General features: G+C 44.4%; 7 protein-coding genes across 7 annotated transcripts; 2 read left to right on the forward strand and 5 right to left on the reverse strand.

Annotated features, from left to right (window-relative positions):
* Positions 1–7,110: 7,110 nt before the first annotated feature.
* On the reverse strand, positions 7,111–8,165 carry INS49_012500 (uncharacterized protein; the record flags this gene model as incomplete). The annotated part of the gene is made up of 2 exons (XM_043173203.1): positions 7,111–7,512; positions 7,566–8,165. The coding sequence occupies 2 exons, from the start codon at positions 8,163–8,165 to the stop codon at positions 7,111–7,113; spliced, it is 1,002 nt and encodes a 333-aa protein (XP_043022500.1).
* A 916-nt stretch (positions 8,166–9,081) lies between these two features.
* Positions 9,082–10,188, reverse strand: INS49_012501 (uncharacterized protein; the record flags this gene model as incomplete). The annotated part of the gene is made up of 1 exon (XM_043173204.1): positions 9,082–10,188. One exon carries the CDS (start codon positions 10,186–10,188, stop codon positions 9,082–9,084), a length of 1,107 nt encoding a protein of 368 aa, XP_043022501.1.
* Positions 10,189–11,418: 1,230 nt separating this feature from the next.
* Positions 11,419–12,828, reverse strand: INS49_012502 (uncharacterized protein; the record flags this gene model as incomplete). Its single annotated transcript, XM_043173205.1, has 1 exon — positions 11,419–12,828. The coding sequence occupies one exon, from the start codon at positions 12,826–12,828 to the stop codon at positions 11,419–11,421; it is 1,410 nt and encodes a 469-aa protein (XP_043022502.1).
* Positions 12,829–13,409: 581 nt separating this feature from the next.
* Positions 13,410–14,054, forward strand: INS49_012503 (uncharacterized protein; the record flags this gene model as incomplete). Its single annotated transcript, XM_043173206.1, has 1 exon — positions 13,410–14,054. The coding sequence occupies one exon, from the start codon at positions 13,410–13,412 to the stop codon at positions 14,052–14,054; it is 645 nt and encodes a 214-aa protein (XP_043022503.1).
* Positions 14,055–14,950: 896 nt separating this feature from the next.
* INS49_012504 (uncharacterized protein) lies at positions 14,951–15,320 on the reverse strand (the record flags this gene model as incomplete). The annotated part of the gene is made up of 2 exons (XM_043173207.1): positions 14,951–15,238; positions 15,303–15,320. 2 exons carry the CDS (start codon positions 15,318–15,320, stop codon positions 14,951–14,953), a joined length of 306 nt encoding a protein of 101 aa, XP_043022504.1.
* Positions 15,321–16,034: 714 nt separating this feature from the next.
* On the reverse strand, positions 16,035–17,671 carry INS49_012505 (uncharacterized protein; the record flags this gene model as incomplete). The annotated part of the gene is made up of 4 exons (XM_043173208.1): positions 16,035–16,557; positions 16,624–17,299; positions 17,356–17,491; positions 17,561–17,671. 4 exons carry the CDS (start codon positions 17,669–17,671, stop codon positions 16,035–16,037), a joined length of 1,446 nt encoding a protein of 481 aa, XP_043022505.1.
* A 5,684-nt stretch (positions 17,672–23,355) lies between these two features.
* On the forward strand, positions 23,356–23,928 carry INS49_012506 (uncharacterized protein; the record flags this gene model as incomplete). Its single annotated transcript, XM_043173209.1, has 1 exon — positions 23,356–23,928. One exon carries the CDS (start codon positions 23,356–23,358, stop codon positions 23,926–23,928), a length of 573 nt encoding a protein of 190 aa, XP_043022506.1.
* Positions 23,929–24,845: the final 917 nt, after the last annotated feature.

The following is a 24,845-nucleotide window of genomic DNA, read 5'->3' on the forward strand; positions in this document are numbered from 1 at the left end:
GGCTGAAATAAGATAATGCAATTAGTTTAATAATAATATTAATAGCTAGGGCTATATGCTAACATTATTACTTATATTGCTAATTACTCTTACCGCTTAACTAAATATTTGCATAATAAAACCCCAAGTTTGTTAAAGCCCTTGTTAATACCTTATTATCCTTAAAGGCATTTAGTTATTAATTTTAAAAATATATTAAAGAATAAGCATAATTTTAATAACTTATTAGTTATAATTAATTACCTTTTAAAGACTGCTTAATGCATTCCTTATAAGGATACTTATATTATGGTTTAAATTGCCTACCTTTATTATAAGGGCCCTTTTTATATATTTAGGCTGCCTAAGTTTATTATCTTTAATCACGGCCCTTAGTTTATTTCCTCCTTTATTAATAAGCTTTGCTAAATCTTGGGCATTAAATAGGAACTTTCCGCTGCTAATTACTTTTAATCTTAAGGCTAGGTAGAAAACTTATTGCAATAAATTAATTAAAAGTTACATATATTTATTAACTATTATTAAGATAATTAAATAAATATAATATTAATACTTAACTTTACTTAGGCTTGCCTTTTATATAATTCGCTTAATGGTCTTTCTCCCTTTAAGATCTGCATAAATTTTATATTAAACCTTCCCTTTAATTAGGAGCGATAAATTAGGCAAGGGGATATAGGGTTAATTTAAGAGTACTTATTATAATAAAAGGCATAATGCATAGCATAAACCCTTTAAGGCTATATTAATAAAACCTAGACGGCTATATAAGCTTTATAAGAATGCATAGTTAACTAAGTAAATTAATATAAGCATAAATTTAATTTTAACATTAATAACTATATTTTTATTATTAAGAAAACTTAAATAATTAACCATCTTAATAATAAACTTAACTTTCCCCTTACTTAATAATCTTACTAAATCATTAATAATAATCTATATTACTCTTTTAAGCTTAAAATGCTACCTACTTAATAAGGCTGTAAGATATTTATACTTAATTAACTTTATTGCAATTCCTAAAACTTATTATTAAGATAATCGCCATTGCAACCTAAAAGTAAATTAATTAAAAATAAAAAGGAATGAAAAGTTAAAAAGATTATTACTTTTAAGGTATATTGCAAAATGCTTTAATATTAAGTTTGCTAAAAGAACTAAAATCCAAATCCTAAATAATACCTAGCTAGTAATTTTAAACATGCCTTAATAACATTAAAGATATATTATAATTAATATTTAAACTATGCTAACTCGCCTTATTAATTGCAGAAATGGCTAAATGCATAGCTTTAAGAATAGGAGGTTTTTAAGTATAATGATAATAATAAGCTTATATAGCAAGGCTAATAGCTATAATGCTTAAGCTATTAATAAGGAATAGGTATTTATTTAATAAAGGAATATATTAAGGATAAGGGTATAGTTTTATAAAATGTAATTGCGAATAACATAAATAATGCTATTAGTTATAAGACATTTTGTAATAAAAGGATTAATAAGGAGGATGCTTATAATAAGGATGTTGCTAAGGGCGATATTATAATAAGTTATAAGCAGGGTATAAATTATCCTTAAGAATAGCGTAATTAAGGTAGGAATCCCTTATAAAGCGCTAGCTGCATTAATCTTTTACTTAATATAGAAACTACTATAACTTAAGGTTTTAAGGCCCTTGATATAATAGTAAATCTCAAGGGCTATCCTTATACTAGCTTAAAATGCATTACTTAGTTATGCTATGCTAAAGTTAGGGGTTTAACTTTAAAACGCAATATACTTTCAACTCTTTTTAAAGGAGGGGGGTTGTTAGGGCCGTAGGGCTAATTATATGCAAGGGCCCTTTGGGCTTATTTAATTAGCTTATCTTATTAGCCTAACTAGCCTTTAAAACCACTTTAATTTACTCTTTTAGCAATTCTTCCTTTTCCTTTCTTTTTTCTTAGGCAAACCTAGTTATAAATTAACCATTCTTTATTATTATATTGTGCTTTTGTTGCTATTTAAACGTGAGGACTATCTCACTACTTTTAAGTAATTAAAAAGGTTTTCTTTAAGTACTTATTTTTTTATTAAATTACCTTATTAATAATATTTTAAAGGAAAAAAGAATTTTTATTTATATCTTAAATATAAAAAAGGAAGGGAGTAAGCTTATTTATAATATAAAATATTAATAGCTTTATTAAAGTATTAATTTATATTATATTAAGTAATTTAATAAATAAGCTTAGGTTAAATTATACTTATACTTTACTAGCTTATATAATATTTAAATATATAAAAGATACTTAATATTATAAAGCTTGGAATTACTTATATTTAATGATTAAAAATATTATTATATTTATATTTAGCATAATGCCTTAATATTATTAATAAAAGTATTAATTTTAAATAATAAATATTTTTAATATTAAATAATCTTTAAAGTTAAAGTAAATATTAAAGCCGCTTATATTATTAAAGAAGTTATAAAGAAAGGCTTAGTTTATAAGAAAAGTATAATAAGTATATCCCTTTTTATTATTATTAATAGCTAAAGTTATTATAATATTAATAGCTTTAAAATTAAGATCTTTAAAGTTAATAAGAAATGTATTAAATTTATTATTATTAACTTATTGCTTAGTATCCTTATATATATAAATATATATAGCTTTAATATATTATTAATTTTTAAGTAAGTAATTTATTAATTAACATTTCTTTTTATAATATATAAAATACTTTTTCTTTTTATATTGTATATTATTATTATTACCTTTATTAAGTTAATATTTATTATTATAGCTACCTTTATAAGGTTTTTTATTATAGCTGTTGCCTTTAAATTAATAAGGCTAATTTAAGCAAAAGTTTAATTAAAAGCCATTACCTTTAAAAGAAAGTTAAGGGTACTTAAGGCATTAATTATTATTATTATATTACTTATTAAGATAATATTGCTTTTTAATATTTATAATAATTAAATTATTATTATTTTAATTATTATAATTAAATGCATAGCCTTATTTATAAGCTTATTAATTATTTCTTATAATTATATATTATAATATAAAGTTTTAAGCTTTTAATGCCTTAATATATTATTATAAGATAAAGTAAAGCTATTTAATATTTATTAATATTATTAAAATAGCATAATAAAATTTAAAAATACCTTATATTGCTTATAAAATTATATTTTATAAAGGGCTATCCTTATAAATAATATATTTAAGTGCTTTATAATAAAGCTGCATTTTATTAATAAGTATTTAAAGAATATTTATATAACTTTTATTAAGGTTTTTTTATTAAAGAGTAAAGAAAGTTAAAGTATTTTAATTTATAAAATAGTTATAATAATTATTATTTATATTAAAGTAATTTTTAAGTTTCTTATATGCTTAAATAAATAAATCCTTTTAATTAATAACTTAAATATAATATATTTTTATTAATTTCTTAAGTATATATAAAAGAACTGCCTTAAATTATTAAGGCTATATTTATAAGTTGCTATAAGTTTTATAAAAAAAAAGGATTTTATTATTAAGAATATTATATAATTCTTTAATAAATATTTTATTTTTATAATAATATTTACTTAAGTTAATTGCTATATTTAGGTTAAGTAAAAAGTTTTTTGTTTTTATTAAAGGCAAAAGGGTATAATAATTATATATTGCATAAAAGTTATTAATTAAAGGAAGATTATTGCCTTTTCTTAATAAATTAAGAGGTTTTAAAGGGCTATTATTACCTTTATTATTATTATTAAGTAAGCTAAGTGGTTTAAATAATTTAAAATTAAGAGAATTATTATTATTAAGTAATTTTTTATTTTTTATTAAAATATAATTAAAGCTAAGGATAATATAAATATTTAAATTATAGTTTTAAATTTAATTAATTTTAAATATAATATAGTATTTTTGCTTTTAATTTATTAATTATTTAAGATAATTTAGTATTTTAAAGATATATATAAATTTTTTTAAAGTATTTGCTTTTTAAGTATAAATGCCTTTAACTTAAAAAGTTTTCTTAATAATGCATAATAAGTTTTTATTAACTTATTTAAATATTAGCTTAGTTTAGTTATAAAAATCCTTAATAAATACTTTATATACTTTATTACTTAATATATATATTATAACTTAAATTTAGCTTTAAATATAAGTATTTAAGTATTATTTATTATTAAGGGATTTCAAGGAATTTATTTATACCAAGGGATTAAGTATTTTAATAATGCTTTTAAATATAAAAGTATGGTTTATTATAATTAATATTAATAAATTATTTTAGCTAATAATATTGCTTATTATATTTACTATATTATTATTATTTCTTATTATTTTAATAAAATAATAATAAGGATATATTTAATTTAGGAAAGAAAATAATAAAAAGAGGAAATAAATAGTATTAAGGGAAAATAAAAAAGTTAAGGGTTACTTTTATAACTTAGCTATTAAAAGATAAATTAATTTCTTTCTTTATATTTATTTATATAATAAGATATAAGTAAATATATTATTAATAAAAATAAATATTAATTTAATTCTTTTAATTATAGCTATTAAATTTAAAAGTTATTATTAATATTATTTAAGGCGTAATAAATATATATATATTAAGGATAAGGGAATTTATCATGGTTTCTTATTATAATAATTACCTTTTTATATATTAAATATTATTATTGTTATAAATTGCATTATATAAATTTATAATATTAATAATGCTAATTAATATAATTAAAAGGTTATTTTTTTAAGCCTTGCTAATTTATAATTACCTTTATAATTATTAATTAATATTAATTAAATTATATATTGCAATATAATATTTAGTTAATATTATAGTTAATTATTATTAATTATAAAAGGAAGGAAGATAAAAGGCTTAACTATGCTAGCTATTTTATATGCAGCGCTAAGGCTGCTGCCTGCCGGGCATCCTAACGGGCCAAAGCTGCCTAATCCTAAACAGTCCTCCATATAAACAACACCCATTATTCCCACACTAGCAATATATAAAAGTAATTACTTTGCTTAAGAAAACTTTTAACTTAAGAAGTATACCTTAATAATGCTTAGCTTATTTTTTTTATGTTATTATGCTTATTAAGTTTTAATTTATTATAAAAAATAAATATCTTAGTAATATATTATAGCTTTAAGATCTTAAAAAGGTAATAGCTTTAAAGGTTTTTATTATACTGTTAAGCTAGTATATATATTCGCTTATTAATTTAATTATACTCCTTAAAAGCCCTTAAGATAATCTTTATTAAGTAATTAATTTAGCACTTTTTAATAAGAAAGTATTATATTTTATTAAGATATATATTTAACTTATTAAGGAAAAGATTTTTAAGCTTTTATATAGTAATAGCTAAGTATTAATAATGCTTAAAAGGCTTATTATATTAAAAAACATTATATACCTTTAAAGCTTATTGCTTTAATTTAATAGCATTTAATAATAATAATAAGAGCATGCTTAGCGCTATAATGTTTATTATCTTAATCCTTTTTTAATATTATTAAATTATTAATTTATTATAATTAAACTTAGCTTATAGCTACTTATTTAATAGCGATAAGTTTAAATGTAAATAAAACTATAATATTTATAATTATATAAAGGTTAGCTACATTATTATAGCCTTTCTTTTGTTAAATTAAGTACATAGTAATAGCGAAAAGGTTATTTTTAATAATCTTGGTATATATTTTACATTCACAGCAAACTTTTGGTGCGGAGGGGGATAGCTAATTAAAGAGATAGGGGGGGGCTGCGTTTCGTTTGGGACAGACAGTGCATGAAGGTTCCAAAAAACTAGACAACCTCGGGACCTGCGGCACATAGATTGAATGCATACTGTCAACCGTCACTACGATGCAGCGAAGTCGGTCCGTCTCTCAACTCGCCCGAACCAAGCAGGTGAGTAGCCACAGCAGTCTCATCTTCGATCAAAGCAGATTCTGGTTACCGATCTCGGAATTGTCGCCTCTTCGCGCAATTTCGGCGCTTAAAAGCTTATCTACTCTGGCAATAAAGTTGGCCGCCTTTGCGTGCATTCTTGCCTCGAAGTTTCTATGGGGCCCGCGACCCACTGGACGCCCACGTGCTTGAGGGGCCAGACCATTCGGCAGTTCGGATCTGATAAACGTCGTGCAGCTGAGGCAAGCAGGATCCGACTCAGGGCGTCGAGTCACATTCGGGCCAAGGTGCATTTTGAGGCATGTACAACCTACCTGGGGGTATAAGTTGTTACCAATTTATATACTTGGTTATCTCCTTTATAAAATCCTTCTCGTACATGCTAGTAGGTTTTACAGAGAACTGTAATATAAATCAATGGGTTGTACAAAGCGCCCTGGCCCTGAGTTCTGTTAACAAGGGTTCGACACATTACAGATGCCTTTTCGGCTGGAAAAGGCATGACACATTAGCCACTGGCCCTTTCTTTGGAGTGTAAAGATGCTGCATCTTACTTGTCCCTGAGCGAGGCGGTCGACCATGTTCATCGTGGGAGCCGCAGCAGCATTTGATGACGGGCGTAAGACATGGACAAGTTACATTGCTCCGCGGAAACTTTTCGCCGTCTGCCCGCGACGCACGACATTTCTTTTCACCGAAACGGCATGGTGTGAGATCATACAGTCCAGCAGTACCAGCATCAACCAGCATGGGTAGGACAATTCAGCTCAACAAATTACGCGCCGGGCCCAGCAAAGCTATCTTAGCTATCCCAAAGACCGACCTTCTCAAATCAAAGCCCGAGTGCAGAGGATGCAATTCTGTACTTGACTTGACGTAAAGCTTAGCGACCGGTTCACTTGTTGATATATCTGGGAGAGATGTCTTATCGATGCTGAACCCGTCATTGATCAGCATGATCCAGCCATCCTACCTCACACAAAGGTACTCGAACTGACAAGTAATAGAAGAGGAAACAGTATTCCTGGTCCGGCAGAGGTCAAATAAGAAGCTACGTCTTCTTCCTCGTGTCACCGAAACATGTGCATGACATAAAAGCTTCTTCGGTAATTATCTAGAGATCGTAAACTTGTCTCGATTTGTTAGTACATGACCAGATTTACTACTCTACTCCAAGCCAGCAACATTCTGTCGTAAGCTCTCCTTGAGACCAGTCCAACCCGGTTGACCAAACCACTTGCGAAGCAGCTCCGCACCAAGCTTGTTGTCAACCTCACTGATATCTGACTGTTGTTCCTGGTTGTCGGGAAATTTCTTGTTGGGGAATAATTCCCGGAAGTTGTCCAGCACAACGTTCCAGTTGAATGGAACGTTGAATGCCATGATACGCTCGTTCTTGACTGAACCGTCGATCAAAGCGGCCAGGTGTAGCCGAGCAGAGTCGACTACGTTGACCATATACTGTGGCAAGAAGTCCCATTGTACATTACCGTTGAATGCCCTGATAACCAAACCGCCAGTCTCCCCAGGCGAATCAATCACCCGGCCCATGTTAACAGCTGGGTTGACCTAGATCTCTATTAGCGCAGTACACACCTCACGATAATATCTAGAAGCCATACGCAGTTGATCGTGAATTTGGGGTTCTCCTCCGCAAACTTCCACACTTCCTTCTCGGCTCTCGTCTTGCTTGCAGCGTATACTTTGAACGCATTCTCGGGCTTGTAGGGTGGTGGAAAATCCGCGTAATCGTCGACCTCGGTGTTCCAGGAGCTCTTGTCAATGTAAAACTTGACTCCAGGCTTGGGTAGGGACGTCGCGGTGCTCGAGCTCGTGAAGACAAATCTTTGGATCCTGGGCTCCTTGATTGCTGAGCGAAGTATCGACGTCGCCCCTTCGACGGCAGGAGGCACAACCTCCTTCGGGTTGGAACTGAAGGTGAGGGGCGACGACATATGTACGATTGCGTCCACGCCCTTGACGGCCAAATCAAACGCCCCAGGTGCTTGCATCTCTGGAACGGCAACGGCATCGTAGTTCGGTGAATTGAAGATCTGTTTTGTCTTCTGAGCTTTGGATGCCGATCTTGCCGTTCCGCGAATCCTATAGCCGGCGTCAAGTGCTTCAACAATCAAGTTGCTAGCCATGTATCCGGAAGCACCGGTAACTAATATCAGAGATCCTCTGGGTAATACCAGATCAGCATTATCGAGAATAGCCATAATTGTATTCAGAACTTGGCAGCAAGGACAATAGGTATGGTGAGTTTGGTTGGTTAGGTCCTGTAGTATTTGTAGGAAAAGTTGGTAGAATAGGAGCAGACTATTTTATATCCATTGCCCATGGGAATTCATTGCAACTATGGTTGTCAGCTGCCTGAAACTCGGCTAAAGCTGTGTCATGAGGAATCACCTGTAGACCGCACCCCGCTATACTTTTCTGAGGGCGGCGTGCAGTTGAAGTGAACAAATCACGTCAACACAACACCTTTAGGTTGTCCGCCGCTCAGTAAGCGACAACAATTGCCGCGGGACATGACTTGTTTCGTTGTCGTTTTCGGACCCGTGAGCTAATCAATAACGTTCTTTCAAACCCCGAGTAAATCGTGTTACGCCCCACTTTATCGGGATTCGCCGTGACTTGCCTATGAAAGCGTGGGATGATGTATTATCAGGTTGAATTACTTGAATGGTCCCCTAAGGCAGCCGTCGGCGAGTGAACAAGTTACATACCGCTCTGTTAACTCTCTTCGGCGGTTCGGAGTATCTTTCCGACCTCAGAAGGGGGCAACATCTTTTCAGACAGGGGTCGAACAGGATTCCAGGTCTCGGGCAGTCCTGGTGATCAGAGTACAATCGAGAGCATGTTTGGTCTTCAGTCCCATCCCGATCGAGTCACAGCACATGGCTGCGCTCGCGATGGACTCAATAACAGCCTGGATTCTTAGTGCAACAGCCTCATCACCAACTATCATGCCAAGTGACTTGCTCGGGGGGTACCTCGCAGCCGTTTCAGAATACATCACAGCGCTCTCCACCTCAAGTAAAAAACGGTCATAGTGTAGTAATTGATAGTAGTTCTATATGCTAAGTTCCAAGCCCGTGGAACTCATGCCGTGCATTCTTGCCTCTGCGTAGTCTATGAAGCCTGAGAAGCTGTCCATTCCTTGCTAAAAGGGTAGTCGACATAACCAATGGGACTCTCTGCATTGTAAAAGGTATCGCGATTGTAAGGGTTCAATTCGAGTCCGTTTTTCAAGCGGTAGGCAAGATCAGGATTCGACAAGAAGTAACGTCCAAACACGACGGCTACCTCATCATTCTTGTGCTCTTCGTCGATAAATGACTTCGCTCGATCGGGTTTAAATCCACCTGCGACCAGCACAGGGGATGTGCGATCCCATGCATCAAAGACAAAGTCGTTGCTCTCTCCACCCTCGGTATCAGTATTTCCCGAGATTCGAGACTCGATAACATGGAGACGTGCCAGCTTGTGCTTCTTCACCTCGGTGATAAGGTGCGTGAACTGGGGGACTGGGTCGGCCATCCGCATCCCCTGGAAGTCAGACCAGGGCGAAAGGCGGAGACCGACCTTGTCAGCGCCCACAGCCGAGACCAGGGCGTCAATAACCTCCACGGCGAATCGAGACCGGTTCTCGATGCTGCCGCCGTACTTGTCAGTGCGCTTGTTCGAGATATCCTGGATAAATTGGTCGACGAGGTATCCGTTGGCGCCGTGCAGCTCTACACCGTCGAAGCCGGCCTCTATGGCGTTGCGTGCGGCCTGCGCATAGTCTGCGATAAAGCACTTGATATCCGCCTCAGTCATCTCGCTAGGGGTGGAAAATCCCTCGGTACCAACAGGGCTGGGTGCCTTGACCTGGAAACCTTCGGCCTTGGCGGCGTTGGGATCGGCGACACGGCCCAGGGCCCAGAGCTGAGCGAAGATGTAACTGCCTTTGGCGTGGACGGCATCGGTGATCACCTTCCAAGCGGCGATTTGGTCTATGTTCCATAGCCCAGGAACGTTGTCGGCCCCAGCAGCCTGCTGAGAGATAAAAGTTGCTTCCGTGATGAGCAAGGTGCCAGGGGTCGATGCACGCTGGCCGTAATTCTCCTTCATGAGAGGGAGCGGGACATGCTTCTTATTGGCTCGGAACTTCGTCAGCGGCGCCATGACAGCTCTGTGTTGCAATGTCACATTGCCTATCTTGAGCGGCTCGAAGAGAAGAGAAGAGGACGCCATTGTGTGGGGTGCTTGTTGTCTTCGTAGAGGATGTGTAATGGGGACCGAATCACTATGTAAATAACGCTAAGTCCCAACATGGGGGCAAGGAATGGGTTTGACAGACGTTACCATCATGGTTAACATTACAGGAGACTACATATACAAACTTGATATGCTACATCGTGGCTTCATTATTCCGTGGCCTGTCCTACTCCCTGAGAAAGCAAGAGGCATGATGACAAATGGCACGGGAAAGGAGGAAATGAAGGCTCTGCTAGACGATTTCGCCTTGTTCCCCTGAGATGCCAACGCACTGCCCCCACGATGGGACTGTATTGCTGTCGTAGTGCCCAGAGGTCCACGACTCAGTTGTGGCTCTATGAGCCTGTGCGGTGTGGTGTGGATGATGCGATGCGGCTTTTGAACATCGAGCCCCGAGGTTTCCACCAGCAAGCGCTTAGTGAGCGGATTCATAGCTGCGAGTCTTGGCCGCTCGCCAGTGGCGTCGCATATTTCGTGTTCCGTGACAACAATCAAGAAGACACCACAAATGACGCAAAACTGACTGTGCAGAGTCAAGCTTGCCATGGAGTAGTATGAGGCAGATTGCGCACTGAACGAGGCTGAAGCGAATAGATTGCTGACGTAGTTATTTCACTCCATTCTCTGTGCGGTTTGTGGGTTTCTCAGTGGTGTGGAAATGTATTGTGAGGTGAGTAGGAACATCCATAGCTGGGTCCTTGAACGGGGACTGGGTGTCCGGCAGGTTAGGTGTGTGTGCCTGGTCCCGGGTTTTTTTTTGGTTTTTTTTTTTGGGGGGGGGGGGGGGGTTTAATTTCCACTATGCTTACGACAGGAGCCGCCGATCTCATTGATCGGGAGAGCCCGTGTAAGTTTATTCTTCTTCGGCCGAATATGCGGACAAGCTTAGTGAGCATATACTATGGGCTAATAGACGTTCCCCGTCACTGTTTCCAACCAGGACGGCTGCCCGGCCGAACGAATTCCCTAAACATCCTTGAAAGGCATCAAACATCACCCTGACTAGTCGATCAAGTCCTAAGTGACCCTGTTGTTGTTAATGTGACAAAATATCGTCGGGCCACTCGAACCAAGCACACACTCAGAGACCATTGTATCAGCGTTTTAAATGCGGCCGATCCGACAACAGAGCATTGTATGGGCTTAAATCTATATCTATGTGTATCTACCGTTTCTCTATTGCAAGCACCCACTACAACGTAAAAACTACGATGTAGGGAAGCGAACAAACCGGAACTGATTCGGCCACGCAACATCAACACCAAGCTGCCATGCCACCCTCAGCACCCACTCTGGCTCACGCAAAAACTGCCGTGCCACCAAGATGACGTCGGCCTGAGGCTCTTTGCCGTTCTTGGGCTCTGTCATGCCCAGCGCAGCTTGCGCTTCTTTCGCAGTCTCCGCATCTGATGTTTGCTCGGCAACAGCACCACCCTCTTCAAGAATGTCTCTTGCCTGCTCAGCTTCCGTGATTAGACCAACAGCTCCAATGAACAGTTTGCCTCCCTCCTTCTTTACTTCTTCCCTGATGCGTGAGGCAATTCGTGTCTGATAGTCTTTTGTGTTGAAGGCATTCAACTTCTGCGATGGATGATTGCCGCCACTGCTGACATCGAGAAGATCGACTCCAAGGCCAGCAACCATCTTGGCCAACCGGATAGAGCTCTCGACATCCCAGCTACCGAACTTTTCGGCCAGCTCCGTCTCCTCCATCCACTCCGTGGAGCTGATGCGGAGGTACAAGGGCATTGCCTCTGGGATCACAGCCCGGATGGCCTGGATGATCTCAACCAGCAGCCTCGTTCTGTTTTCAAAGCTGCCACCATACTTGTCGGTCCTGCGGTTCGTGATTGGCGAAAGGAACTGGTGAATGAGATAGCCGTGCGCCGCATGGATCTCGATAACGTCAACACCTGCCTTGACACTCCTCTCCGCTGCCCGGGCCCAGTCCTGCACCAGCTCGCCAATCTCCGCTTCGCTCAGCGCCCTTGGCGCCCAAAACCCACCCGTCTCATCGTCTACCTTCTTCTCGTCCCACGTCCACTCCTCGCCTCCCATCGGCCCAACAACGTCCCCTGGCCAACCCCCCGCAGCCTCACTCGCCCTGATACTAACCTTCCTCTTCCCATTACTTATTCCCTGCGCGTCTGCAACCCATGGCGCACATGTACTCGCCTTCCTTCCCGCATGCGCTAGTTGAATCGCACTCAGCGCTCCTTGGGATTTGACGAAGTCACTTATCCTCCGCAACGCGGGAATTTGCGCATCGCTCCAGAGACCAGGGCAGTTGGGCGATATGCGCCCGTTGGCTTGGACGCCTGTTGCTTCGACCATGACCAGCGCGGCGCCCTTCAAGGCGTAGTGGCCCAGGGTCGCGATGTGATAGTCAGTTAGCGCGCCGGTTGCTGGGCCGTGAGAGGCGGTGGAGAACTGGCACATGGGCGCGACGAGGATGCGGTTGCGGAGGGTCGTGCCTCGGATGGTCAGGGGCTGGAAAAGCCTCGGGACGGGCGTGGTGGTGGTTGTTGATGCTGGTGTGCCTGGGGACATGAGATGTTGGGGTGTGAAGTATTCGAGGCCGGGCACACCGGTGTTGAATTCTGATGGTGGTGCCATTCTGAGGACGTCCGCCTTCCACAAGTACTTCGATAATCCGGTGGTAGAGCTGTGCCTAATAGCGATTTTCGGTACAATGCAGATGTCGCTGAGTATGCGTGTAGGGTCGGACTGACGTTTGAGCGGGTGGTGCCAGAGCTTTTATGACGGCTTTGAGGTATTTAGAGCTTATCAAGTTTGGTGTAGTATCGTTGATTTGTAATGTATCAGAATGGAATCCACTTCGGGATATTCCCGAAAGACTGACTAGGCTCTTTGTGTTGGAAAAAGCAAACGCTTAACTAATCCGCCCCGGGATTAAGCACCCGTATTTGCGTTACACCCCCAACTTTGTGACAACGTTTTACAAAGTTTTCAAGGAAATCCGAAGGTAAACAAAGTTTTACGCAGTGATTCAAACTCGCGACTGTAAACGGGAGTCAGGGGTGAGGAATTACTGGGCAGGTGACTCGTACGGTTTCCCGGATTAGCTCCAAGGCTGCTCAGGGGAACTCCACACGCCAACTGCGGGCGAAGTAGACAGGGTGCTGGCTGAGCACAGCCTTTCCTATTCTGGGCTTTTTTACGACAACAAACATATCATGATCAATCCAGATCTCGCAGGTGGGATTCTTCTCGATGGAGGCATATACAGCTTGACGTGGGTCTTCTTGGCTCTTTGGCAGACACATTCGCCTAATATTGGGCAGCGGCCAATCATCAAATTGGCTGTCGCCAAGTACGGCCCTACTGGCGTCGACGGGATGACCACAATTCTGCTCGAATTTCCGAGAGAGTCGTCATTCGGAAACGCGCACGCAGTGGCCTCGACTTCACTCGGGTTGTCGAACGATGCGGTAGCTGCCCAGAACGACGTGTCAGTTCCAGGTATTCGGATTCAAGGCCAGCTTGGCGAGATTCAGATATTCCCACCAACATATCGACCCACACATACAAGGATCATCCTGAAGGACGGCACCCTTGAAGATAAGAACTGGCTGCAATCCGGTCCAGGCGCGGACAGTGGATGGTACAATGGATATGGTGATGTACACTCTGAGGGTGAAGGCCATGGCTTGTTTTGGGAGGCTGACGATGCCGGCAGAGCGCTGCTGGAGGGCAGAAAGGAGGGCACACAATTAGGTCTAGACGAGAGCGTTCTGATTATGGAAATCATGGATGAGATCCGAGCTGCTGCAGATCTCCGATACCCGTACACAGTGGAGACAACGGATCTCTCCACGTAGTCACCATAAAGAGATCGTGGCGAACCTGAGCAGAGCTTGAATAGGTATCGCGTTGGGTTCTGCTATCAGATTGGGCGTAGTAGGTCGATAGAGAATGGCATGAAAATCACAACCAGTGCCCGTTGTCTCAAAGATCGATCTCTTCAGCTAGTCGTCGTTGTAAATCAAACCTAAGGCGCCTAATCCGCCAGAAAACCTGGTCGTAGACCATAAGCAAGGCTAGTATTCGATAACAACATTGCTACGAAACCTTCAGGCAGTCACACTTCGATGTCAGGCTAGCCTGTGTGCGAAGCAGAAAATGGCTCCAAGGGTCGTGCCGGGGCACCACATTAGCATGGATATAGAAAGGTCTCGTTTGAATAAGAAAACAAAACTCAGCACTCAACGGTGGTCGATTAATCTTAATGTTCAAAAATCTATGGCAGCAAGGATTGAAAGAATATTGGCGTGATTCATTATCATCAAACGGCGTATTCTTCAACTTATTGAAAGTAAGTGCCATGTCTTAAGTAATTTGGTCAGTACCTAGGGTTTATTGTACATTGTACAGTACTGGGCAAGATATTGAAGGCTCATATACAGGCGACACAAGACACAGAAAGTAGATCTCGCTTAGTTGAGTGACCGGCTTCCTGCAAAGTAAAAGCCTTGCTAGGGCTGAGACTCAATTTGGCCTGGATCAACACGAAGTATAAAAAATGCCATTTCTGCCGTCTCAGTACAATAGCCACGGCAGGGGATCCTTGCCCAAGATCCTTGGGCCCCAAGTCACAATCCTGAAACAGCCACCTTCGAATGCCAGTCATATCCAATGCCGCATCACGCTGGGGACCCGAACCTGCGGCTCTGGAGGTGACTCTCTCGTTCTGTTGGCGTAGATGATGATGGGCTGGCTATCGGGTGCCGTGACCGGGTCGAGCTGGCAACACGCCAGAGCCGTCGAGACTCATTGAGTTCATTGCCAACTCGAGCGAAATGCGGGCCTTCTGGCGAGCATATTCGATGGCATGGACCTGGGCGTCTGGGATGGGAATTCCTCCAGTACGAGGCGTGTAGACCTGCGCAGGTGGCTCTGCCGCCGCGGCCACTTCGATCAATATCATATCTGACCCGATCATCTCCACGGTACACGCGGCGATCTCCGCCTCCTCCTCCGCGAGATCCTCGGCTCCGGTCGCCCCCTCCACGGATCTGATAAGTAAGGTCGTATAGGCAAGCAGTATCCGAATCAGGGTGTTAAGTTACATTCGGGCCAAGGTGCATTTTGAGGCATGTGCAACCGACTTGGGGTTATCTCACCTGACATACCTATAATGGCACGTTCAGGTATAAGCATTTTGATTACTTCAGTCATGATTGTCCTGAGAAGCGCAGAATGTCAGAGCTTGAGCATCGGAAAGTATATGGTCTCCATCTTACCAGCACGAGGAAGCAATCCGTTCACAAGAGGGTAATCTACTCCCATATGAAATTATCCCACATGAGGTTATCCCATACGAGGTGATGCCGCAGGAAATTGTCCCACACGACATGAAGCTACAGCAGATCATCCCAGGGCGGGTATCCCAAGGCAGACTGTCCCACACGACGAGACTCGTACAAGGCATCAAGACTTTACAGTCCATTTATTTGCCGTGATCCCTCTTCTATGGACTTCGTGCTGTCCCACAACGATGGTGCAGCCGAGAACCAAGAATAGGGTGTACAGTAGTCAGAGCCGAGTAACGAATCAGGGCTCACAGCACACTCAGCAGATATCTCTTCCGACGCGTTCGAGTGATCGCTTTGATTGAATTAAGTCTTATTCTTTATTTTTTATCATTGTAGGAATTAAAGCCCACAGTCTCCCTTGGAAGTCTTAACAGTCTGACAGATTGTTGTACAATTCCACCTTATGTTGCTCTCCGTCATCTGTTTCGTGATATGCCTACACCCTAGTCATACAGTGCCCATCCCTTCGATGATGTGTTGACGGGCCTAAACGACGAAGCTGCTTTTTATCTCGTTCCTCGCAGGTCGTGGTGGTGCATACGGCTTCAAGTTCTGCATCTGCACAGAAGTGGGCGAGTCGTCTTCGACTTGGATGCCCTTGGCGGGGAACTCCTGGATAGGTGAGCTTTCTCGGAAAGCCTTCGCCACGTTGGGGTTCATCCGCTGGGACACGAACATGCTGGCCCTGCTGAGACTCAGGCCTTGCCACCATTCAGTCCTCCCCTTTTCGATGTTGGGCACGACCTCTTTTGATCCGATCGTCGGGACGTGGCCGGCGTCCTTCCCATTACCATAGCGGTAGTATCTCTGTCTTGATTGCTCTCCACCGAACACTGTCGGCCATATCCGGGCCAGAATCTGCCGCATCGCTGGCATGCAGGCACAGATGATGCCTACGTTCATCTCCGTGGTGGACCAAAGCATTATGTCGAAGTTTTCGAACGTCGGGTTGTCAGACGTCGCGAAAGTAACCAGGGCGTGCAAGCGCAGGATGCTGACGATGGTTACACTGCAAATCATGTCAGTTAAAAAGAATTCCTGATATCGGCTGTCCACTGGAAGAGTGTCAACTCACAATGTGCCGACGAAGAACATCAAGGCAACTCCAATCTTCTTCTTCCAATGGAGTTGCAGTCCTTGCAGTTGCGACAGCGGTAGTGCCAACATCCAGAAATCCAATGCAATGCTGATACCAGCATTCGCCCAACCCACGGCGTTAACGTTAATGCAGGTACCTTGGTGTTGACCATCCCACTTCTCCCAGAAGTAGCGAATAGGCCGACATTGTAACAAGGCCACGAGGCCAAAGACGATTCCGTATATAACGTCGAAGACCACGGTGGCCCAGAGGAGGCGTTTCATTGACTGGGAGGTGAAGATGCGCAGGTAGAAGAGCAGCAGGCTCAGTTTGAGCGCCGCAAGATCCAAGAAGTACTGGACTGCCATGAACAAGAACCATTTGCCGAATTCGTCAATTTGGAAGAAAGGCACCGTCCACACGTCTTTGCCGGAGCCGTTGGGCACGCTGCGTGCACACAGAACAATCGTCCCCGGCACTCCGAGGCAAAGCGTCAGCAGTATGGCCCAGTCATCGGCGTACATTCCCATTCTGGACACAAGTAGTCTGAAAGCGAGCCTCAACAATACCACAGCGGCCGATATCACGCCTAGCGTGACTGCCAAGATGTATAACTCATGACTTCTGTCCCGGGCTGGAATGCCGCATGAAGACTGGGTCTGGTTCTTGGTGACTGTGTGATTCCATTAGACCTCGCTTTGAGTTGCAAACTTGTCAAGTGACGCTTACATAGAGCCTCCCTGATGGTACAGCTGCCCAGGATACACGTCTCGACTGTGTTTGAATAGTTGGTGTCTGTACATAGACACGTCGCATTCGTGAGGGCGCACTGCGTCACAGGGAGCGAGTTCAGGAAACAGGACGACTTTGAACAACGTCAGCTTGCCGAGCCAGCTTCATTAGGCCCAGGCCGTCTTCACAACGAAAGACTTACAGCACAACTCGGCAAGGCCGCGATGAGCTGGGCAGGTGACGATGCACTCGACTGTCCGGATACCAAGCCCAGCTGGCCAAGGAGGACCAAGAGAAGGAATCGCCAGATCATCATGAACTTGATGACATGAGTTTCATCAGCGCACAAGCAATCCCATGGCAGACGCTGCCGTCGACGTCTAGGCTGTCGGTCAGCGCTTGTGGATAGTACGACTTAGGTGTTGATGGCATAGGTTTCTGGTCGATCGAGACGAACCCCCCGGGGGGCCCTTGGGAACTCATATACGAGCATTCCGTCACACAGGGACAGTTGGCCCGAGTAGCCGGACACGGGCCCTGCATCCACGGGGAATAAAACTGCCAATCGAAGGTTGCAGTCCATGCAATCCATGACTTGCATTTTCTTCGGCTCCTCCTGGGCCGGGTTTGGCCTGAGGCAGCGAGGAAGACGGGTTGAAATAGAGTTTCGGTGGCGTTCACGCTAGGATAAATTGCCCGTGCGATTTTATGATCCGATGTACTCAAGGGGATGTCTGGGCAGCCTTTTACAACGGACGAAAGACCTATTTGCTCCAAGTCGGGAAGTCTTTTACACGGAAAAGAGCTTGGAATTTGGAGTAGCGGGTACTACTTCAACGTTGTAGTGCACCATGAAATAGAAGGGTCAAAAATTCTATTCGTGTTCTTGAGGCCTCGTCTTGATCGCAAACTCTGATATTAAACTTCAACGCACGGAAGCCAGAATATAAGTGGCACCCGAGTAAGGGAAGTGGGCGAGCCGGAATTGTTTTACAAAACCAGATTTGTTTTTCTGGTGCAGCGCATCCCGCCGGACTTTTGGTAAACTCAAAGGAAGGTCTGGAATTTCACAGCCCCGTCGGTTTGCCTCCATCTATAATCCGGGTTGTTCCTGTGAGATCGCCGAGTTGAGCAAAATTCCATGACACACAGCCATCAGATATTATCCAGTCATGAAAGAAGAAGCTTGCATTGCCATTACTCGATGAAGACTGAAGAGATTTACAAAGTGCCCTGAAGCATGCGCCCAACTCTGCGGCTAAACAGCACTTTCACTATCACCTCCTTGCGACCCCTATTGCTACGTCGGAGTGGTACTCAACGGTTTGGAAGGCATCAAGATCCTTCCTGGGCACCTCTGGATTAATTCACCCGGGCCTGGCCATTCACTGCTAACACCCGCCGGGAGATTTAACCACCGCGGGCCCCGCTGTCACCCGGCAGATGTTTCCGCTGTCATGTCCCACCTGAATGGCTCGCCAGACTGGGCGTGCCTTTCGATTGGCCGCCAGGGGTTTCATCTGCTCTACTAGTCAAACTTCTCTCGGTTGAGGTCAGGGGTATCAGCCGCAACCCTCGGCACGCTTCTGCTGTGGAGGCTGAAACATTAGGTGAAGGTTATCTTGCTCGTCGGATCTTCTTCCCAAACCGGACTACGTCGCAGTAAACCGTTGACGGTGTCATCTGAACCCCGTCCGCTTGACTATTGCTGCCTCAGAGACCCGACAACACCAACTACCGAGCTCCCTCGCATGTCTGCGCGGGATAGAGCTAGCCCTCTGAGGACATAGTAGGGTCATGCGGGCAGCCATCTCGCGACGCCACACACCTGTGCACGGGTTACATGAGTCCCTTTCAAGACTAGCCCGGACTTTTGGGGCGCTCGCACACATGTTACTTAGGCTCAGCCAACTCGAACGCCATCGAGAAAACCTTGTGTGCACTGCATCCCACCAATCAATTACAAGAGTATCTGGGCAAAATAATCCCTCATCCCATCTTGAGATACACGGAGTTCTTTATTGTGACCGTTGTGCGAGAGCGACGAGAAGGAGTAGGACGATCACACAATGTAGGTGCACACCACTTGCATGAGGCTTCACATCTGACGGGGCCTATGAATTGTCAATTTGGGCATGCGTTGCATCTTCATTACACGTCAAGCGATTGGCTCAGCAAGGCTTCCAGGGCGAAACCAGGCTTCGCTTCAGCCATTGGGCCGGCTATGAAATGCCTGAACGCGGTCAGCGTTGCTGTGGGGGTTATCCATTCCTTGTTAATTAAATGTTGGGTGCAATTAATGCACTTTCTGCCTTGCATCGCCTGCAGGAATGACGGGAAGGCCTCGCAGAGCCTCATCCAGATGCTAGATTATTAGCTAAGCAGTCGATGGCAGCTGTGGCTCCAAGGTATTGCTCGAGTTGCCCGTGCACCGTGACTGCACGGAATGCCTTTGGGCTGCAATGACGAACTCCTTTCTAGGGAGCGTCAATGTTCGACATTGATTGCCCGAAAGAAGGCCGCGTGGGCACATTATTAAGTCCGAACTCCGTACTCGGCTATGAGTATCGCCATGTTGCTGTTCTGTTACTGCCTGCCCCTGCTTAGCTTTGGTAACGCCACGGAGGTTGGTGTACTTGATCAGAGCCGCCCTGAATATGAGTGCCATTGCCGTGACTGAGTTTCTGGAGTCCAGTGACGTACAAGAAGTCCTCGTGGACCATTATATCATCACTGGTCGGTACGAGGCTCCATCTACCCAGTAATCCAAGTCCCGCCGTAGGATACTGGGTCGAGAGAGGACTTAATATGTGCACAAGGCAATCATCTACCCTCGAATCTAAGCTCTAAAGGGACGAGCGTCTCAATCCTTCACCAGATGTAGGTCATTTTCTTCTATACTGAATCACTTCCTTGACGTATTTTGGACAAGCAGAACTCGACCGATAATGCCATCACAATGGTTCTCGCGGCAGACCAGAATCCTGAACGATGCCATCTAGTCTTTCTATCATCTCGATTGCCCTTCTGTTCCGACTCCATTACCTCCTGAAGACGTATCCGGCCCGCAGACAAGAGCACCGGCGTCAATGGACGGCAAAACCATGATGAAATCCCAGTCACTGTCAAGACCGATGAGCCAGCATCATCACTCGATAATCTCTTCATCATCTCGGTTTCCAAAAGTGCGACAAAGCAGCGCATAAAACCAGTCAGAAAAGGGCCTATTGGTGCAGGATCCAACCGATCCACCAGGGACACTAGCAAAAGTGATTTTGCCGCCGGTTACTGTTGACGAAAACCGAGAACAGGGCATTGCTCACCCAGCCACCAATGGCCGTCAAGACTCGACACATACACCGCCTCAGTCACCTACGTCTGACAGCGAGGAGGGAACAATTGGCTTTCACACCAAGATGTACTGTCTCTCCAAATATTTGGCGTCGACTCGTTGCAGGCACTTGCACCGCATAAGTTCGAGCATGATGTGGAGGAGCTGTGGTCATGGGACAGGTTCAGTCAAATGGCAGAAAGAGAGGTGGCGTCGATCATTACAAACAGCGAGGATCACGACTGGAAGATTGGGCACGCAATCCTTTGTGCCCTCTACCAACATCCCGAGCTCGATACGGTATCCTGTAGCAGTTGGACCAACGCGGTCTCGTGGCTCCTGCTGAGCACGTCGCGAGCATGTCTATCCGCTTTGGGTATGCCGTGGAGGCGTAGGATAACCTCTTTTAGGATGGCCTCCGAAGGGGCCGAAGGACGACTTCCCATTTCATAATCTCCTATGGGTCAAAGTCCTCCCAGATGGTCATGCCACGTGGAACACTGTCCCGTACTGCCTCCCTCGAACTGAAGCAGTCGTAGGCTCACGAGACTCGTCCTCATGACCCTCTGGATTAGTGAGCACCTAGAGCCATGATTGGATTGTAAGAGACGATGAACAGGGGCGCGTAGGTCCAGCAAAATCCTCAAGGAGGGTGTCCGATCAGTAGCATGGATATCGAGCCTTCCATCCGGACATCTTCTCCGTTGAAATACAAGACCTGTCAGCATTCGTTAGAAACGTCAATCCTTTTCTCAGAAAGAGCCATAACATGCGAGGGATTCGTAGGCAACAGTTGGAGCCTGCATGTGGAAGGAAAATTAAGGTTCCTATTTCAGGTCCCAGTCTGAGGTGAGCATGTATGCCGCCCACTTTCTTGTATCCTGAGAGCATCACCAAGTCGTGAATAGATTGTCTCTGTTGCCGATCTCCAGTGGTCTGAGGGGCTCAAAATTTGGCATGTCTCACGTGTCGCCTTGTCGTGCTTGTCGGAAGAGGCTGCATTGTAAGTTCTCTACCACCTCGGCTGTGGCTCGACGCGGCCCGAGTTGGATCTCAGACATAGGGGCTGGGTGGCTAAACCATCGAGGCTTATTATTCTCCTTCGAAAACCTGTCAACTAAGTCGTGCAGCTGGAAGGACGATGGCTGTGCTTCACTTCGTGACGTCTTCGCAATGTCTTCAGTCGTAGAGTTGTCTACCTTGGCCGTGATGTCTTGGAACTGACGTGCCAGGTCGGTCCCACACCCAAACATTTACAAGCTCGTTCGAAGGTCAGCGAGCAGCAGTGCTCGCATCCCAATAGGAATGCTCGGATATTGTGAAGACTGTTTGAGAGGAGGAAAATTTGCAAGGCTCTCTCTCACTTACGCGTCCACCTACTTGGCCTCGCTTGGGCTCCACTATGCCTCACAAAACTTGTGACGAGTCGGATTCCTGCAAAGGCGCCCACGTTGCAGTGAAGATACTGTGATCTAGCCTCTTCGGGTGGCAGGAAGGGATTTGTGGGGAGGAGTTCTAAAATGGTTTTGAAGGCATGCACAGCGCCCACTTCAGAGTGTGGTGCACCCACTACCAGTGCCACAAAGAGCCGAGACCCCGGTCAGATGAGATCCTGTCCAGTGAATCAGAGTTAGTTTAACTCGGGCAACGCTACGGGAATTCGCATGCTGCACGGAAGCGAATATAGTGGAATGTAGCGGGCAATTGATGCAGACGCAGCAGCTGAGAGAGGAGTTCGTCTAAGCCAAGGGAGTCGATGGTTCCTGTCAGGGCTGGTCTCTCACGTCATCGTCTGCCGGAGCAGCGGAATCGGGCCTCGCGCTACCAATCATGGACTGCACGAGAAGGTTGAACACTCTCATTTGCCAGAGTCTGTAACATGCTAACAACCCTTGACGGAAATCGAACAGGACCCATTGTCTATGTGAGTGCTGACTGTCTGTTTCGGAGAGACGTTTTTGACATCCTACTCGCCGTACAGCCACAACCATTTCCGGCCAAGCAGGATGCATGTACATGTGGTTTACCTCAGTGCCTAGCAGGCACCCAAAGTTCGAGCTATTTTTGCTGTCGGGCCTATCAGCATTCTCCTCTTGGACCCCACAATCCTTCCCGCAGCGCTAAGCCGTCAACAAGGTTGCATTGGAATTTGCATGCAATCCTGATCAAGGTACACTGCACGAGTATTGTCGTGAGTGGGACAAAGCTGAAGACATTGAATGCCAGTCTTCGACCATAACTGGCAAGGCAGGACACCACATGTCTTACATCATTCCCATACATTAAAGCCTCGTCCTCCGCTCGCCATTGTTCCCGATCTTTGTTTTGCTGTCTACAGTTCTGCTCTCAGAGTCTCCGTCAAAGCACCTTGGAGCCAAGCACGCCAACACCATCAGTCCGCCCACACTCTCTAGCCCAGCCTCTACGGAGTAGTCAACCCACCATTCAGTTTTCCCCTCGTTGCATAGCCACTGCCACGAAAGAACTGGTTCCAGCCAAGTGTTTACCACTGGACTTTGAGCTCGCCACGCAACTGTTCTTATACACAAAAGTCAACGATCCGTCCGGCATTCCATCGACTCTGCAGTGTCTCGACGAGATACATGCACACCAAGTGGAACAGACGAGAATCACAGACCGCATCCGTCACTGTTCTTACTGCAAAGATGGCCAGAATACTCGCCAAGGTCAAGAAGATCTTCTCTCGGCCGAAGAACCTCGAGCCGGCGTCGAGCAACGCTTCTTCGGTCGACACCTCATACGATGCGGGCCACCGACCCTCGACCGCAACACCGTCATACCACCATGCCGCAGCGGTGCAACCACCAGCCTACCGCAGTCCCCCTCAGCTGCAGCCCCATGCAACCAGCCCCTCGCCTCCTACGACGTTCCAACAGCAGGCCAGGCAGATTGCCCAGTTCCAGGTTGGCGGCATGAGGCGCACTAGAGGGGGGTCATCCTACCTGCCCTCGTACGAGTCAACACAGACTTCGGGTGGTGTATCATCGTCGGGCTGGACACGACCTTCGTACGGGTCAGTGGACCAGACCACGATGTCATCCTACGGACACGACGGTGACACGGCGCTGGACACAACCGAGAAGAAGGACATGCACGTACCCGGCCACCGCCAGCATGCAAGGAGCACCTGGCAGGGCAAGCCGAACGGGACGGCTTACGACCGGAGGGAGGAGTTAACCGAAGAGGACGAGAGCATGTGGGCCAGGTTGTCGATGTGACGGCCTCGGCCACCAAGCGAGCTTACAAAGCTAGAGATGTGAGGGGAAACAATACGCTCCTCCCACAAAGAAACGGCCCCTCAGCACTTGGTATGCCGCCAAGCCCCCGGGTCTGGCAAATGCGGGCAGGTAAGCACAGCCAGCCACCCCTCAACTTTTGCCTGCGATTATTGTGGCTAATTGCAGAGTAGCTTGCTTTTCTGCCCAGCCTCAAATGTGGCAGAAAATGTCCGTTTTCAGCACATAACCGCCGACGTCGAGGTGCTTTATGACACCCGTGTCGCATCAATGGCCCGTCGAGCCGGTGGATTGGTGCACGGGGATTCACAAGTGGCACTGGCATTCGTGGCCCAAGTATGGCACACTTGGTAAGCACTATTCCATCCGAGCATCCGCAGTATCAGAATGGGAGTAGATCCTTGCTGACCATCGCGTGTCGTATTCTAGCCGCTGACACGGCCGTGAACACCATCAAGTCAGATCCCATTCCTGACCGAAACAACACGAACAGTGAAGGGCTCGGGACTGTGTTCAATGGAGCCTTGGGGGCTTCGTCTACGACTGCCAAGTCGAGTGCATCGCGAAAGAGAAGGATGATGGCCCTGGAAATCCAAACATTCATGATCAATGGCGATGCAATGTTTCAGAGGGTCCAGACCAGACAGGCACTCAGCACCCGAGGTGAAAGCTCATGTTGCATCATGAATCTGAGCTCATGTGTAACTTAACTGAAGAGGCTCTGGGCTCAATGTGACCCTGTTCAGATAGCCCTACCATGTAACCAAGATTATCTCAGATGATAAATCAAATGATCGACGATTGTCCCACGAGGAGTTAATAGTATGCCGATCCCCCCGCTTGCAGCCATCTCGAATGCTATCTACCTAGCACCAACAATCAACGCGGGCGGGAATGAC

The sequence above is a fragment of the Diaporthe citri genome (genome assembly GCF_014595645.1).
Source record: "Diaporthe citri strain NFHF-8-4 chromosome Unknown scaffold_6, whole genome shotgun sequence".
In the NCBI taxonomy this organism is placed as follows: domain Eukaryota; kingdom Fungi; phylum Ascomycota; class Sordariomycetes; order Diaporthales; family Diaporthaceae; genus Diaporthe; species Diaporthe citri.